Below are 17,086 nucleotides of genomic sequence, written 5' to 3'. Positions count from 1 at the left end.
GAGGAGACTTGGCTGCAGGTCGCAGCAGGCTTTCAAACTGTGGCCAACCTTCGCTGACTACTTCATGAGTCCTGAAGGTGCCGTGCACTGGCAATACTCCTGTGCTGGTGTTGAGCAGCCTGACCAGCAGAGAAGATCTGATGAACAATAAAAGAAGAACTTCCTCCTTTTTTTTAAAAATAAAAATGTAAAAAAAAATGTTTTTAAAAAAAATAAATTTTGGTTAAACTTAAATTTGTCTAAAATATTTCTTGAATTGCAACCTTCTACATTTTTTTTTTCGACAATACGTCAACGCAAAAGTGAACAACCCACAAAGACCAGAGCCTGTAAATTGGCATTACTACCTAGAGCGCTATTCCCAAGTACTGTCTGCTAAAGTCAACCCTCACCATTGTTATTTGCTTGCGCTAAGAACAGAACTAGCAAATAACAGTGTTGAGAGTAGTATTCATCCAAAAAATAGTTGTGGTCCAAAATATCAAAGTATATTTCTAATTTAAAAACCACTGTATACAGCCGACCACATACGTAGATTAGTTTGAACAAATTTCAAAAATGTAGAGTTCCTCTGACCTGCGCTATGGTGAGCGCAGATCAGGGGAACACTTTTTCATTACAACCCAATCCAACCACATATACACTTGAAAAAAAAAATTAACAGATAGTTTAAATAATTTTTTTAATACGTAATATAGAATAACTGTAAAAAACTTTTTAAAAACACAAAACAACAAACTTCTAGAAAATTTAATCGGACAAACATTGCCCATAACTTGGGAAAAAATTACACACTGTGTACAGCACACCTGTCCTCTAATCAGTTTTGGGCCCTAAAATACGGGCAGCACCTGTAGGTTGTTTAATTATATAAAAAGAAAGACCTTTTCTTACAGTCCCCTACGCCTGATGCCTGGTATAGGTGACCATAAGAAAAGGTCTTTGTTAATTGTCTGATTCTCTAAAACATTGTGTATCTATCGACCTACAGGTGCTGTCTGTATTTGCTAGGGTCCAAAAATGCTGACAGGGAGGGGTAAAATTTTTTAACTACAAGTTTTGAAGGTCTTCTTCAAAGCTGTACCCAGGAAACATTTCTTGAGAAAAAGTAGAGTTGGGGGATGGTCCTCTGATAAATGATGATGCACCATGAGCCATTTGCCGACCATAACTTGGTTGCATATCTTCTGGACGGTATGCTGCAGCAACCTGCCCAAAACGCTGGGTTGCAGCTGCTGGTCGTGGTGGAGGCACACTGGGTTTGAAACAATTAAATATTCCGCATACTACGGCTGGGGGCGAGGGCATAACTGCTGCCTCTTCAATTGCCATGACCATAGCGCCTGCTGCAGTCATGTACATGTTCTGCCTATCTCGTGGCAGAGATCTGATGCGGGCAGCTTGGGCTGAGCAAAATTTATCGATGGCATCTTCCTGGGATGCCCTTTCCACAAGGCTGAGGGTTCGATTTGTGAGTGCTTCAAGCACAATAGTCCCACCCCCGTGGCTTTTGGCCTTTTTTTTGCCCGCCCTTCTCGATGCCACGAGATGAGCAGAACCAGACCCCCTCCCAGTGGGCCTCAACACATCACCAGCAGAGCTTCCAGCGTCACTTGGAGCAGGAGCAGGAGAATCAGTCACCAAACCCGTCCCGATGTCCGCTGGATTGGACAAAGAATGTGAGGGACAACCAGATGCTGAAGATGCCGAAGCAGATGGATCCGGTGAGGAAAGCTGGAAAAAGTCCTCGGATTCCTCCTCTGCTTGCTCTGTGTTTGTGTCCTCTTCTGCTGTTGGGGCCATGATGTTTCCTTCAGTTCTGTATATAATAAAAGGTAAATCCCAATGTAAATACAACATTTTTGGAAACATTTCAATTAATATGTTTTGGGAATTTACCTCCGCAAACTCCTACTGGTTAGTATGAAGGCCAGCTCGTCCGCAAAAGGAAATTTTCTTTTTTTGGGTGATGAGCCACTTTGCACCGACTGGTGATACTTCACCAGCCGGTCGGTGACCGATCTCCACCGATTTTTAATATCATACACTGCAATGACACAACCAAAACAATTTATGAACTGCTTTGACACCAAAAAGTGCAATTATAAATAGATATAAAAATAAGTGTAAAAATCAAAACTTACTAATTTCCTCTTGGGCATCACGTTCAGCATTCACCCACTGGGGATACATTTGGCTCAACACAGAGGCCCAGGCGTCTTTTTTCTTCTGCTTGTCTTTGTAGTCAGGACTAGCTCGGTCCCATATTTCGGGATATTTTTCAATCTACAGTGAATAATAACGTGTGTGAATATTATTTTAAAAACAAAATGGAGGAATAAAAGATTAACCCCCCAAAAAAAATTAAATAAACATATGGAGATATGTACGCACACACACCAACACTAACCCCTCACCTATATTGTACGGTTCTTTCACACGTCAATCTCCGGGACGAGTGTTGATGCCATTTTCCACACACAGCGGAGACCCACACACAGACCCATTGCAAAGCATGCTCGGTCACACTTATCTGTACTAACGTGGATATGTGGACGTGAGAAATCAACCTTACAGCGTATGCAGGAGCTTTCAGTGAATGAACCTACATACACTGTACAATAATCTTTCACTTTAATAAAATCTTTTAACCAAAAAAAATAAGTGGGCTCACGCATAGCTTTAATAAATAGCAAAGGGAAAGCAGACGGTTGTTGGCTGATGTTATAGTCTGTGAAGTAGCCAATAACCATGGACCCTTCCTTTGCTATTAATACCAGGCCGCAGCAGTTAGCTTAGCCTTTACTGGCTACTATATAGGAAGCCCCCCCCCCAAAAAAATGACATGGGGTCCCCCTATAAATTGTAGCCAGCAAAGGCTAGCCACTTTGCCTTTTCTGGCTACTATTTATGAAGACCCCCCCAAAAAAAATTACATGGGGTCCCCCTATAAATTGTAGCCAGCAAAGGCTAGCCGCTTTGCCTTTTCTGGCTACTATTTATGAAGACCCCCCCAAAAAAAATTACATGGGGTCCCCCTATAAATTGTAGCCAGCAAAGGCTAGCCGCTTTGCCTTTTCTGGCCACTATATAAGAAGACCCCCCCCAAAAAAAATTACATGGGGTCCCCCTATAAATTGTAGCCAGCAAAGGCTAGCCGCTTTGCCTTTTCTGGCCACTATATAAGAAGACCCCCCCCAAAAAAAATTACATGGGGTCCCCCTATAAATTGTAGCCAGCAAAGGCTAGCCGCTTTGCCTTTTCTGGCCACTATATAAGAAGACCCCCCCAAAAAAAATGACATGGGGTCCCCCTATAAATTGTAGCCAGCAAAGGCTAGCCACTTTGCCTTTTCTGGCTACTATTTATGAAGACCCCCCCAAAAAAAATTACATGGGGTCCCCCTATAAATTGTAGCCAGCAAAGGCTAGCCACTTTGCCTTTTCTGGCTACTATTTATGAAGACCCCCCCCCAAAAAAATGACATGGGGTCCCCCTATAAATTGTAGCCAGCAAAGGCTAGGCGGACAGCTGCGACCTGATATTAATAGCCTAGAAAGGGGCCATGGTTATAGGCCCCCTCCCAGGCTATAATATCAGCCCTCAGCTGCCCCAGATTTGGCGCATCATATTTGTGCGCCAAATCTGGCACTTAGCCTCGCTCTTCCACGCTGCCCTGGTGCGGTGGCAGGGGGTAATAGTGGTGGGGTTCATGTCAGCGCCAGCTGACATGAAGCCCAGGTTAGTAATGATGGGCGTCAATAAGACACCCCCATTACTAACCTACAAAGTGTTAAAAAGAAAAAAGACAAACACCCAGAAAAAAATAATTTATTTGAAATAAAACACAATTTTATTTAATTCTAATTTTACTAAAAAAAAAAAAAATAGTTACCTGTCCACGTTCCTGCGCTGATCTCCCATGCACAGCTGTCACATCTGGAGATGTGACAGCTGTCATGGCTGCTGTAAGCTCACGCTGCCGGGAACACGTCCGCTCCCAGCAGCATGAGCCCCTGACTGAGGTCACCGGAGTGCATTCAGTCAGCGCTGCTCCGGTGACCTCCTTTACAGCCCTGTTGTACCGTGGGAATTTCTCACGATACAGCGGGGCCGTAAAGCAGATCACCGGAGCAGCGCTGCCTGAACTCCGGCGAACCCGTTCATTCTAGCGGCGGCAGCGGTTCAGAGCGGTCACATTCTATGTGGCTGCTCTGAACTGGAGATCTTCGTGGGACACTCGTGGACTGCTACGGAGGGGTAAGGATAAGGTTGTGGTTTATTATTTTATATTTTATTACAGGAGATCGATGGCTTCGGGGAATTAGGTGTCTAGGTGAGTATAGGTGTATTTTTTTATTTTTTACTTTATTTTAGGTGGCGATCGGCGGGGACAGGTAATGTATGAACTATTTTATTTTAGGTAACCACTGGCCACCAATGAAAAAAAAGGGGGCAGTAGATGACATATTATTGGGGCAAATAAAAAAAAAACTTTAATAATGATAGCACCCCCCCCAAAAAAAAAAAAAATAGGGGGGGGGGGGATAGGGTCAATAATATATGGAGGCACATATGGGGGCTATTAAATTTAATTTTGGGGCACATTTTACAGCAGGATCAGTCTGATGGGAACTACTGCTCCCATCGAGCTGATCCTGCTGGCAGGAGTGGACGGGGGACAGACATAGGCCGATGGGAGTAGTAGTGTCACATCGGCCTATGTCTGCCTGCTGACACCCGCGCACACAGACCCCACACAGACTCCACACAGACCCCACACAGACCCCACATACACACCACACAGACACATACAGACCACATACACACCACACAGACACATACAGACACTTACCACACTAATCATGAATCCCACGTTGACATTCATCCGCTTGTACCATCCCACGTTAGCAGCCATGATCCTGAGAGACGGGAATATTATGGGATTCTCGTCTTCCTGGATTATGGGATGCTCATGGGATGGATGGATGGAACGCCCAATTGTGACGTCACTTCCTATTTGCTGCGGTTTTGAGGTACAAGACGGCAGCAAAGGCGCTTCACTTCCGCAATTATTTTTACATATTTGCGGATTTGAAGCGGCCCAATGCAAGTCAATGGCGGCGATTACGCCGCGCTTCCGCAAAATTAAATGACATGCTGCGGATTTTTCCGCGGAGCATAAACGCAGCGGAAAAAACCGCAGCGTGGGCATTGACAGTGCGGCTTCTCATTGAGGACCATGGGGGGCGGATTACCAAGCATTTTTGGAGCGTTTATGCTGCGGAAATTCCGCAGCATATACGCTTGAAAAATGCTACGTGGGCACACAGCCTAAATGTTGTTATTTTAGATGAGGGGCCAGGGGAGGGAAGGGTTATGTTACTAGGAGGGCACATAATATGGCAGTTTGGGACATTATGGAGCAATTTGGGACATTATGGGAAATTTGGGACATTATGGGACAATTTGGGACATTACAGGGCAAGTTGGGACATTATGGGGCAATTAGAGGGATTGTAAAAGGGAGCATAGTATAGTGAGGGGCAGTAGCGTGGGGGGTATTTGGAAAATGGCAATTTGGGGGAGATATGGAAAGGGGCAGTATGTGGGGGACATAATGGAAAGGGGTTGTAAGGGGGATATTATGAGGGGGAGATGTTATATAAAGGAGCAGTGTGGGGGATGTTTTGGAGAGGGTCAGTGTGGGAGAGATATTATACAGAGGGGCAGTTTGGGGGATATTTTGGAGAGGGGAAGTGTGGGGGGATATTATACAGATGGTCAGAGTGGGGGATATTTTGGAGGGCAGAGTGTGTGGGAGGTAATTTATAGAGGTGCAGTGTTGGGGAGTATTTTGGAGAGGGGCTGTGTGTGGGGAGTATTATAGAGAGGGGCAGTGTGGGGGAGATATTTCAGAAAAGGGCAATGTGTGTGGGTGGTATTTTATGCAGGAAGCACAGTGAGGGGCATTTATTTATTCATGGGCAGAGCAAGGGAGATATTTTTATTTATGGAGCAATATAATGATGCTTTTATTTTTAAGAACTCAGTGTCGGGAAGAGCTGCTAAAGAGGCAAGTCTGGGCATGAAAACTCATCATGGCGTCTGTGCTACATAGAGACAAAAGGAATGGGAATTACTCCAGTCAGAGAAGATGGCACTTATAAGGTACCTGGATGTAAGTTTATTTTGTGATACTGACTATTTCTCATCAGTGCTGTGGTTCCTGTATGGTCCACAGTCTGATGATGGCTGTTAATAACAAATCCCAGCATCTCCTTGCCGTTGTTAAGGAATTATTGAGAATTGTTGGTTCATGCAATACAAATGTACGGTATATGGGGTTAACCTGACATTACAATTGATCACTGAACTAAGTTTGGTGCTGCATTCATATACTGATGGAGGTTCTTTTGTTGCATTCATGTACTGATGGTATTTCTGGCGCTGCATTCATGTTCAGCCTTTGTTTCTGGAGCTGCATTCATGTACTGACAGAGTTTCTTTCACTGCATTCATGTATTGACAGTGGTTCTGGTGCTGCATTCAAGTACTGACGGTGGTTCTGGCGCTGCTTTCTTAAAAAGATTATACCAGAAGTGTCCATATCCTTTAATAAATGAAATATTTTGTTAATGAAGAAATGGGTTTATTTATTTTTTTTGCTGGAGACTTTTTGATGACACTTAGATTTTACTAACTTGTATCAATGATATTCTGACTGCTTCCATAATGCTTTGCAATAAACACATATATTTCAGCTGCAGCTAACCTGATGGCTTCAATGCTACATTAAAAGCATAGCATGTGTATACTATATGCACAGCACAGATGTTCACATTCATTTTCAAGGGACAAAAGGCTATGCAGTGCACAACACAGTCATCACAGTGAAGGCTGCTACATGTGAAGTATGACAAATCATTATTGCCAGTATTGTCAGTGTGAAGGGCAGGTTGCTGTGATTATGGGGCAATTACTCTGTAAAATATGGTACTAGCAAACAAAGGTTCCAATTTACTGTTTAGCATAAACATTTGTAGCAACTGCATGCTCAGTGAGAATTCATTTGTTTTTCATTGATGGAATCTATTTTGCAGCTTAAAAACTATAATCTGTTAGCATTACAGCCCCTCATGTATTAGCAGATATGACAGCAGGAAAGAGGAAAATTACGAAACTATAATATATACAGTACAGACCAAAAGTTTGGACACACCTTTTCATTTAAAGATTTTTATGTATTTTCATGACTATGAAAATTGTACATTCACACTGAAGGCATCAAAACCAAAAATGGTCTTCAAGATTGTTGGAAGACCATTTCCGGTGACTACCTCTTGAAGCTCATCAAGAGAATGGCAAGAGTGTGCAAAGCAGTCATCAAAGCAAAAGGTCGCTACTTTGAAGAACCTAGAATACAAGACATATTTTCAGTTGTTTCACATTTTTTTGTTAAGTATATAATTCCACATGTGTTAATTCATAGTTTTGATGCCTTCAGTGTGAATGTACAATTTTCAAAGTCATGAAAATACAGAAAAATCTTTAAATGAGAAGGTGTGTCCAAACTTTTGGTCTGTACTGTATGCACAGTGGGTACGGAAAGTATTAAGACCCCTTTAAATTTTTCACTCTTTGTTTCATTGCAGCCATTTGGTAAATTCTAAAAAGTTCATTTTTTTTCTCATTAAAGTATTAAAGTACACTCTGCACCCCATCTTGACTCAAAAAAAAAAACAGAAATGTAGAATTTTTTTGCAAATTTATTAAGAAAGAAAAACTGAAATATCACATGGTCATAAGTATTCAGACCCTTTGCTCAGACACTCATATTTAAGTCACATGCTGTCCATTTCCTTGTGATCCTCATTGAGATGGTTCTACTCCTTCATTGGAGTCCAGCTGTGTTTAATTAAACCGATAGGACTTGATTTGGAAAGGCACACACCTGTCAATATAAGACCTCACAGCTCACAGTGCATGTCAGACCAAATGAGAATCATGAGCTCAAAGGAACTGCCCAAGGAGCTCAGAGACAGAATTGTGGCAAAGCACAGATCTGGCCAAGGTTACAAAAGAATTTCTGCATTACTCAAGGATCCTAAGAGCACAGTGGCCTCCATAATCCTTAAATGGAAGAAGTTTGGGACCACCAGAAGTCTTCCTAGACCAGGCCGTCCAGCCAAACTGAGCGATCGTGGGAGAAGAGCCTTGGTGAGAGAGGTAAAGAAGAACCCCAAGATCACTGTGACTGAGCTCCAGAGATGCAATAGGGAGATGGGAGAAAGTTCCTCAAAGTCAACTATCACTGAAGCCCTCCACCAGTCGGGCCTTTATGGCAGAGTGGTCCGACGGACGCCTCTCCTCAGTGCAAGACATATGAAAACCTGCATAGATTTTGCTCAAAAACACATGAAGGACTCCCAGACTATGAGAAATAAGATTCTCTGCTCTGATGAAATGAAGATAGAACTTTTTGGTGATAATTCTAAGCGGTATATGTGGAGAAAACCAGGCACTGCTCATCACCTGCCCAATACAATCCCAACAGTGAAACATGGTGGTGGCAGCGTCATGTTATGGGTGTTTTTCAGCTGCAGGGACAGGACGACTGGTTGCAATTGAAAGAAACATGAATGTGGCTAAGTACAGAGATATCTTGGATGAAAACATCTTCCAGAGTGCTCTGGACCTCAGACTTGGCCGAAGGTTCACCTTCTAAAAAGACAATGACCCTAATCACACAGCTAAAAAAAACAAAGGAGTGGCTTCAGAACTACTCTGTGACCATTCTTGACTGGCCCAGCCAGAACCCTGACCTAAACCCAATTGAGCATCTCTGGAGAGACCTGAAAATGGCTGTCCACCAACGTTCATCATCCAACCTGACGGAACTGGAGAGGATCTGCGAGGAAGAATGGAAGAGGATCCCCAAATCCAGGTGTGAAAAACTTGTTGCGTCATTCCCAAGAAGACTCATGACTGTACTAGCTCAAAAGGGTGCTTCTACTCAATACTGAACAAAGGGTCTGAATACTTATGACCATGTGATATTTCAGTTTTTCTTTTTTAATAAATTTGCAAAAATTTCTACATTTCTGTTTTGTTTTTTTTTTTCAGTCAAGATGGGGTGCAGGGTGTACTTTAATGAGAAAAAAAAAATTAACTTTTTAGAATTTACCAAATGGCTGCAATGAAACAAAAAGTGAAAAGTTTAAAGGGGTCTGAATACTTTCCGTACCCACTGTATATATACAATTATTCTTATATAAGAAGAAGAGGTAATACATCTTTTTAAATAGTTTCATCTCTACCTTAGATCAGTGGGTTTTTGACTATCAGCACTCCCAGGGGTGGATTAAGAGTAGCAAGGGCCCCGGGCAGTTTAGAAGGTGCACCCCCCCCCCCCCACACACACACACCTGATGTATCACGTGACATGTCACATGATCCCCTGTGATAGATCATGGGATAGTTCACGTGAAATTAATTTGGCACAATATTAATTATAATAATTTTTTTTAGGCTGTGTGCCCACTATGCGTTTTTTAAGCGTTTCCGCAGCGGCAAGTCCGCTGCAGAAAACCTTAAAAAACGCTTGGTAGAAGGTCTGCCATGTTCCCCAATGATAATCCGCATGTGCTGTGCACATGCTGCGGAAATTTCCGCTGCGGATTATCATTGCGGAAAAATCCGCAGCCATTGACTTGCATTGGAGCACATGGAATCCGCATCACTGCAGCTGTACATGCAGAATCCATGCGTTTCAATGTGCGGATGGTACCCGGGTTTGGAGAAGAGGAGACTCTCTTCCGGACCCGGGTACCATAGAACCTGTAAAAAAAAGAATAAAATAAAAAATAAATATTATACTTACCTTCTGATGGCCCCCGGTGTCTTTATCCGATGCGTCCTGGCTTGCCGGCAGCTCGTGATGGTCTGAAAAGGACCTGCCGTGACGTCATTTAATCATGTGACGGGTCACGCGACCGCTGACGTCGGCAGGCCATCAGAAGGTAATTATATATTTATTTTTTACCATTCTTTTACGGTCACACTATATAAATCCATGCCGGTTGCATGGCTTTATATAGTTTGACCAAGTTGTCAAGCACTTTCCAAGTGATGTTAAAATCGCTTGGAAAGCGCTTGTCAACCCACATGCGGAAATGCATGTGAAGAACGCTTCACACCCGCAAGTCCTTGGTAGGAAAAATGCATGTACAATCCGCATGCGTTTTTTCTGCCAGGGAGATGCAGAAACGCTCAAAAAAAATCCGGAGCATTTCTGCATCGTGGGCACATAGCCTTACATTAATTGTATGACTCAATATTGAGCACACGTAGCTATCTATACACAGCGGGAGGCCGTACGTAGCCATCTATACACAGCAGGAGGCCGCACGTAGCCATCTATACACAGCGGGAGGCCGCACGTAGCCATCTATACACAGCAGGAGGCCGCATGTAGCCATCTATACACAGCAGGAGGCCGCACGTAGCCATCTATACACAGCAGGAGGCCGCACATAGCCATCTATACACAGCAGGAGGCCGCACCTAGCCATCTATACACAGCGGGAGGCTGCGCGTAGCCATCTATACACAGCGGGAGGCTGCACGTAGCCATCTATACACAGCGGGATGCCGCACGGCGCCATCTATACACAGCGGGAGGCCACACAGCGCCATCTATACACAGCGGGAGGCCACACGGCGCCATCTATACACAGCGGGAGGCCGCACGGCGCAATCTATACACAGCGGGAGGCCGCAAGGCGCCCCCCCAGAGACAGCAGGAGGCCGCACGGTGCCATCTATACTCAGCAGGAGGCAGCACGCAGTCACGCACGCACGCACACAAACATATACAGACATATACATACACGCATAAACACATTTGAAACACAAAAATACATATAAACAGACATCACACAATGATATCTGCCTGCACACACACGCACACGCACACATACATACACACACACACACTCACACACACACACAGACACACACACACACTCACACTCACTCACACACACACACAGACACACACACACACTCACCATCCCCCGGCTCGGCTCCAGTCCTCCTGCTCTTTTCCGGTGCAGCAGGGCAGGCCGGGCGCGCACTGTGTGACGTCACAGCTAGGAGACACTGCCGCGCACAGGGCCATGTCTCCTAGCAGTGACACGGCCGGGCCAGCACAGGGAAGTTAACTGCTGCAGTGCTGGCCTGGCCGAAGAAGAAGCAGCCGTGCGCCGCTGCTGGTGGAGCGGTCCGGGGGCCCCCCGCCACTGTCGGCCGGTATGTGCCGCGGCGCCACACATATAATGAGGGCAATCTGGCCATAGACACCCCGGAGCCCCCTGGAGGATCAGGGCCCATGCGGTAGCCCAGATTGCCCTCATTATAATCCGACTATGAGCACTCCTTCCAATCAGCTATTTAAAGAGGCTTTGGCTTTCATGCAATCTCTGCAGCATCATTGCTTTCAGCAGCTTGCATTCTTGGTCATACTTGCTTGTACTCTTATTAACGGCCTTGCACAATATTGTAGAGTTGCTCTATTGAAGTGAATAACATAACGCTGCAATACTTTGCATCACTGCTTTCAAAACTACAGAGCAGGAATACTACAAACCAACCTGCTGAAAATGTTGAATATAGTGCGGTACTTGTACTAGTTTCTTGGCTTCTTCAAACAGCTGATCAATGGGGGTGTAGATAGTCAGAGTATCATCAATCTAATATTCATAGCCTATTTGTTGATCAATTTTATAAAACTAGATCACACATTTATTCTTGTCTTTAAAATTTACAACAAAACTGTCTGCTACAAAAAAAGAATACCGTATTTTGCGGACTATAAGATGCACCAGAAATTTTGAGGAGGAAAGTAGGAAAAAAAGTTTAATGTGTCAAATGGGGGTCCTTCTTATAGTCCCAATTTAGCTTACCAAAGTGGCAGCGGTGTAGCGGGGTCACAGGAGGCAGGGTTGCCGCAGCAGGAGTGGGGCCATGCTGCGGGCCCTGAGCTGGGAGGAAGGGGTGTCCCGGCATTGAGCTGAGATCTAAATCAGTGCATGCGCCACCTCCGACGGCTATTTTCCTGAAACCAACCACCGGGAGAGCAATGTGCAGAGCGGGGACTCTGCTCCTGCCCGCACCACTGACATTTTCTTGAAGACCACATTCGAGACACTCCCTCTTCCCATCCCAGGACCTGCAGCATCGCCCTATTGCTGCCGACCCTGCCACCTGTGACCCTGCTCCGGTAAGCTACATTCGGATTATAATACATACCCCCACTTTCCACCCAAATTTGGTGGGGAGAAAGTACATCTTATAGTCTGCAAAATATGGTATTTACCTAGAAATGTAGTGGTAATCTGCAGGTAAATAGTACTTCAACCATATTTTGCTGGATTAGTGGAAGAGCGGCTTCAGGAAGAAAGTGAAGTTATATTTTCCCTGCAGTCACTCACTTAAAGGGACTCTGTCAGCAGTTTGAGCACAGTGACTGCTCAAACTAAGTACCACCGCTCGGCGCTTTATGCCGTGGCCATTTATTTAAATACACCTTCCAACCTGCTTGTTTTCCCTTAATCTCCACCCTCTCTTCTTTGACAGCTCCTGCTTTATAGGGCCAGAGAAATGAGGAGATAGATGGAAACCATGCAGATAGGAAGGTGTGTATAAATGATTCGCCGCACCATGAAGCAGAGCGGTAGGAAACACAGTTTGAATAGTAATTCTGTGCGGACAGTCCCTTTAAAGTCATCGAGGTGGTGAAAGCAGCTGTAACAGTCACCGCTCACGACACATTGAAGGCGCTGTGCTTACTCTCCCTGCACAATGATTGACAACTTGCTCTGCGGTGTGTTTGTGCGTGTGCAGAGCGGGCTGTAAGTCAAGAAGCAGGGGAAGTAATCACAGCACTCCTCACTGTGTAGTGAATGGTGACTGTTACAGCCGCCTGCAACACCCCAATGACTAGAAGCAACAGCATGGGGTTCATGTTTATACATTTATCGTCACAGGTAAAAAGACCCTAGACTGACAAGCAATTTATTAAGCCATTCTTCTGGCACTGGGCTGCCACGTTAAGCTATAAGCATCCTGTAATAGTGTTGCAGCAGCTTTTTTTTCATTTTGTATCATTTTCTGGGGCTGATTTCTTGAATTCTTAAACCCTATTAATATGGACTTATACAGCTCACACATAAACCTAGGTTGTTTTCAAGTTGCAGCATTATGCTACATGTAAAATGTGATGTAGTCTGCTATTTTTACCTGACTTATTAACTGGGTTGCCAACTTGACTCTTTATTTTTCCTGGACAACTTATCAAAAAATCACGGACAGATATTTTCACAGACACATTGGAAAACCACAATAAATCATTATGATTATAAGTGATCCGTCTACAGCCCATAATTCCGATATGAAGACATCAGCTGCATTCACTGTGCACTGTAAAATAATAATTCAAGTAAAAATATTCTGTAGAAGTTTTGTCATCTTCAAAAAATAACACCTTAAATTTTTTTTAAGGACAGGGCAATTTTTTTTTAAATATTTTTATGGACTGTTCTGGAATTTCTGGACAGTTGGCAGCCCTGGTTATGAATCATTTCCCTTGTCATACTCAGACTCACAATGTGCAATAGTCGGAATTGTATTGAGTTATCTACTGCAACAGTGACAACTGCTGGCAACATTAGGCGAATACAACATCAAAGAAACGTTCTATATGGTCACAGGGAAAGAGTTCGTGTCATGTAAAAACTCTCATCATGAGAGTTGTGTTTATACATGAGCAAAATGCTTTATAATAAAAGTCTAATTAATTCTACAGATAGTGATAAAGCCTTGTTCACACTGGGCTATTTGGTCTTGATTGGATGTATTCCAAAGCCACGAGTGGATCCAATCACCATATTTAAAAAAGAAAAAAAAGTAATATCATTTAACCCCTTCCCATCAGAGACAAGGAAGGAGCTGTATAGCTCAGCCTTGGTGTCTCCATGTGCTGTATACCTCAGGCTTGGTGTCTCCATGTGCTGTATACCTCAGGCTCTGTGTACCCTATGTGCTGTATACCTCAGGCTCTGTGTTCCCTATGTGCTGTATACCTCAGGCTCTGTGTACCCTATGTGCTGTATACCCCAGGCTCTGTGTCCCCTATGTGCTGTATACCTCGGGCTCGGTGTACCCTATGTGCTGTATACCTCAGGCTCTCTGTACCCTATGTGCTGTATACCTCAGGCTCTGTGTACCCTATGTGCTGTATACCTCAGGCTCTCTGTACCCTATGTGCTGTATACCTCAGGCTCTGTGTACCCTATGTGCTGTATACCTCAGGCTCTGTGTACCCTATGTGCTGTATACCTCAGGCTCTCTGTACCCTATGTGCTGTATACTTCAGGCTCTGTGTCCCCTATGTGCTGTATACCTCAGGCTCTGTGTACCCTATGTGCTGTATACCTCGGGCTCGGTGTACCCTATGTGCTGTATACCTCAGGCTTTGTGTACCCTATGTGCTGTATACCTCAGGCTCTGTGTACCCTATGTGCTGTATACCTCGGGCTTGGTGTACCCTATGTGCTGTATACCTCAGGCTCTCTGTACCCTATGTGCTGTATACCCCAGGCTCTGTGTACCCTATGTGCTGTATACCTCAGGTTCTGTGTACCCTATGTGCTGTATACCTCAGGCTCTCTGTACCCTATGTGCTGTATACCTCAGGCTCTCTGTACCCTATGTGCTGTATACCTCGGGCTTGGTGTACCCTATGTGCTGTATAGCTCAGGCTCTCTGTACCCTATGTGCTGTATACCTCGGGCTTGGTGTACCCTATGTGCTGTATACCTCAGGCTCTGTGTACCCTATGTGCTGTATAGCTCAGGCTTGGTGTCCCCTATGTGCTGTATACCCCAGGCTCTGTGTCCCCTATGTGCTGTATACCTCAGGCTCTGTGTACCCTATGTGCTGTATACCTCGGGCTTGGTGTACCCTATGTGCTGTATAACTCAGGTTCTGTGTTCCCTATGTGCTGTATACCTCAGGCTCTCTGTACCCTATGTGCTGTATACCTCAGGCTCTCTGTACCCTATGTGCTGTATACCTCAAGCTCTGTGTTCCCTATGTGCTGTATACCTCAGGCTCTGTGTACCCTATGTGCTGTATACCTCAGGCTCTGTGTTCCCTATGAGCTGTATACCTCAGGCTCTGTGTTCCCCTATGTGCTGTATACCTCAGGCTCTGTGTCCCCTATGTGCTGTATACCTCAGGCTCTGTGTTCCCCTATGTGCTGTATACCTCAGGCTCTGTGTTCCCTATGTGCTGTATACCTCAGGCTCTGTGTTCCCTATGTGCTGTATACCTGAGGCTCTGTGTACCCTATGTGCTATATACCTCAGGCTCTGTGTTCCCTATGTGCTGTATACCTCGGGCTTGGTGTACCCTATGTGCTGTATACCTCAGGCTCTGTGTACCCTATGTGCTGTATACCTCAGGCTCTGTGTCCCCTGTGTGCTGTATACCTCAAGCTCTGTGTACCCTATGTGCTGTATACCTCAGGCTCTGTGTTCCCTATGTGCTGTATAGCTCAGGCTTGGTGTCTCCATGTGCTGTATACCCCAGGCTCTGTGTACCCTATGTGCTGTATACCTCAGGCTCTGTGTACCCTATGTGCTATATACCTCAGGCTCTGTGTTCCCTATGTGCTGTATACCTCGGGCTTGGTGTACCCTATGTGCTGTATACCTCAGGCTCTGTGTACCCTATGTGCTGTATACCTCAGGCTCTCTGTACCCTATGTGCTGTATACCTCAGGCTCTGTGTCCCCTGTGTGCTGTATACCTCAAGCTCTGTGTACCCTATGTGCTGTATACCTCAGGCTCTGTGTTCCCTATGTGCTGTATAGCTCAGGCTTGGTGTCTCCATGTGCTGTATACCCCAGGCTCTGTGTACCCTATGTGCTGTATACTCCAGGCTCTGTGTACCCTATGTGCTGTATACCTCAGGCTTGGTGTCCCCATGTGCTGTGAGAGGATGATAGGAGTTATACTTCACCCAAGACTACGATGTAAGACACAGATGAAGTTATTCTTCCCTTATCTGGACATTTGGACTGACGCCCAGAAATTAGATTGTAACTTGTTTTTAGCTGTCTCAGCAACCTTCTACTGCTATCACTTTTCTGTTTATGAAACTTTCTTATCAACATTCCACTGTTATGAATCATCACTTCACTGCTTGTGAAACAAAGGCATTTTACTGCGCATGTGTGACAAAAAAAAACTAAGATTATTAGTATAAATAAAGGGACAGCACCTATAGAGGCAGACGCGCTCAGGGGCTTCCCAGTACTTGATTATACACTACGTGTCTGTGTATTTCTTGTTACGGGGATACCCCGACTCCAACAAGGACCCTCCATGGCTGAATGATCCTAACAATTCCTGGCGCCCGAAACAGGGACCCGAGGTCTGCGTATTCCTTCAAGTTCATCGACCGGCACGAGTAACCGCTGAGATTGGGACATCGGAACAGCAGATGACAAACCTGGCCAGGTAAGAGACACTGTTAGTTCTCTTACATCTGCTCTGCGATAGTCCGTAAATTTCATGCATATCTTGTGTTGGGATTGAGGAACTAGTAGAGAAGGATACCTATAGCTCGGGTCATTCATGTATATACTGTAGGATCTGCCGAAGGAGAGGTCAGAGAAGGTTATGAAACGGATGGTATGAAAGAGATGTGGATGTCGGGAATAGCCTCATAAGCCGCACTAAGGTAGATGACATAAGTATTACGGAGATTGCCTAACTGAGTCATAAGGTTGTGTCCTTTCGGGGAAACCTTCGCTCACGCTTAACTCCCGAACCTTTGTCCTCCTTTTTGACGGATAAGAGATTGACAGAATGAGCCCATGGAAGTAATGATAATACTCCAGGGACACGATATATAATGGAGACTGTATGGTTCATTTTATGTATTGTTGGTCTTGCCCTTGTTGCCATATATATGTGTGTTAGAATTACTCTACACTTCAGACAAAACGGTCCAGAGA

General features: G+C 44.7%; 1 protein-coding gene across 1 annotated transcript in view; it reads right to left on the bottom strand.

Moving 5' to 3' along the window:
- Nucleotides 1-914: 914 nt before the first annotated feature.
- Nucleotides 915-17,086, bottom strand: part of LOC141165732 (uncharacterized) — a 31,350-nt gene continuing 15,178 nt past the window's right edge. The window contains exons 2-4 of the mRNA XM_073651628.1: nt 2,145-2,286; nt 1,900-2,047; nt 915-1,819 (exon numbers count right to left, since the gene is read on the bottom strand). Coding sequence (XP_073507729.1) covers nt 1,051-1,819; nt 1,900-2,047; nt 2,145-2,286 — 1,059 coding nt within the window. The 3' untranslated portion in view covers nt 915-1,050. The remainder of the gene's footprint in view (nt 1,820-1,899; nt 2,048-2,144; nt 2,287-17,086) is intronic.

The sequence above is a fragment of the Phyllobates terribilis genome, unplaced genomic scaffold (genome assembly GCF_046119375.1).
Source record: "Phyllobates terribilis strain yellow unplaced genomic scaffold, ASM4611937v1 Scaffold_1__5_contigs__length_1240528914, whole genome shotgun sequence".
NCBI classification, from domain to species: Eukaryota; Metazoa; Chordata; class Amphibia; order Anura; family Dendrobatidae; genus Phyllobates; species Phyllobates terribilis.
This window is presented reverse-complemented; position numbering and strand designations above follow the sequence as displayed.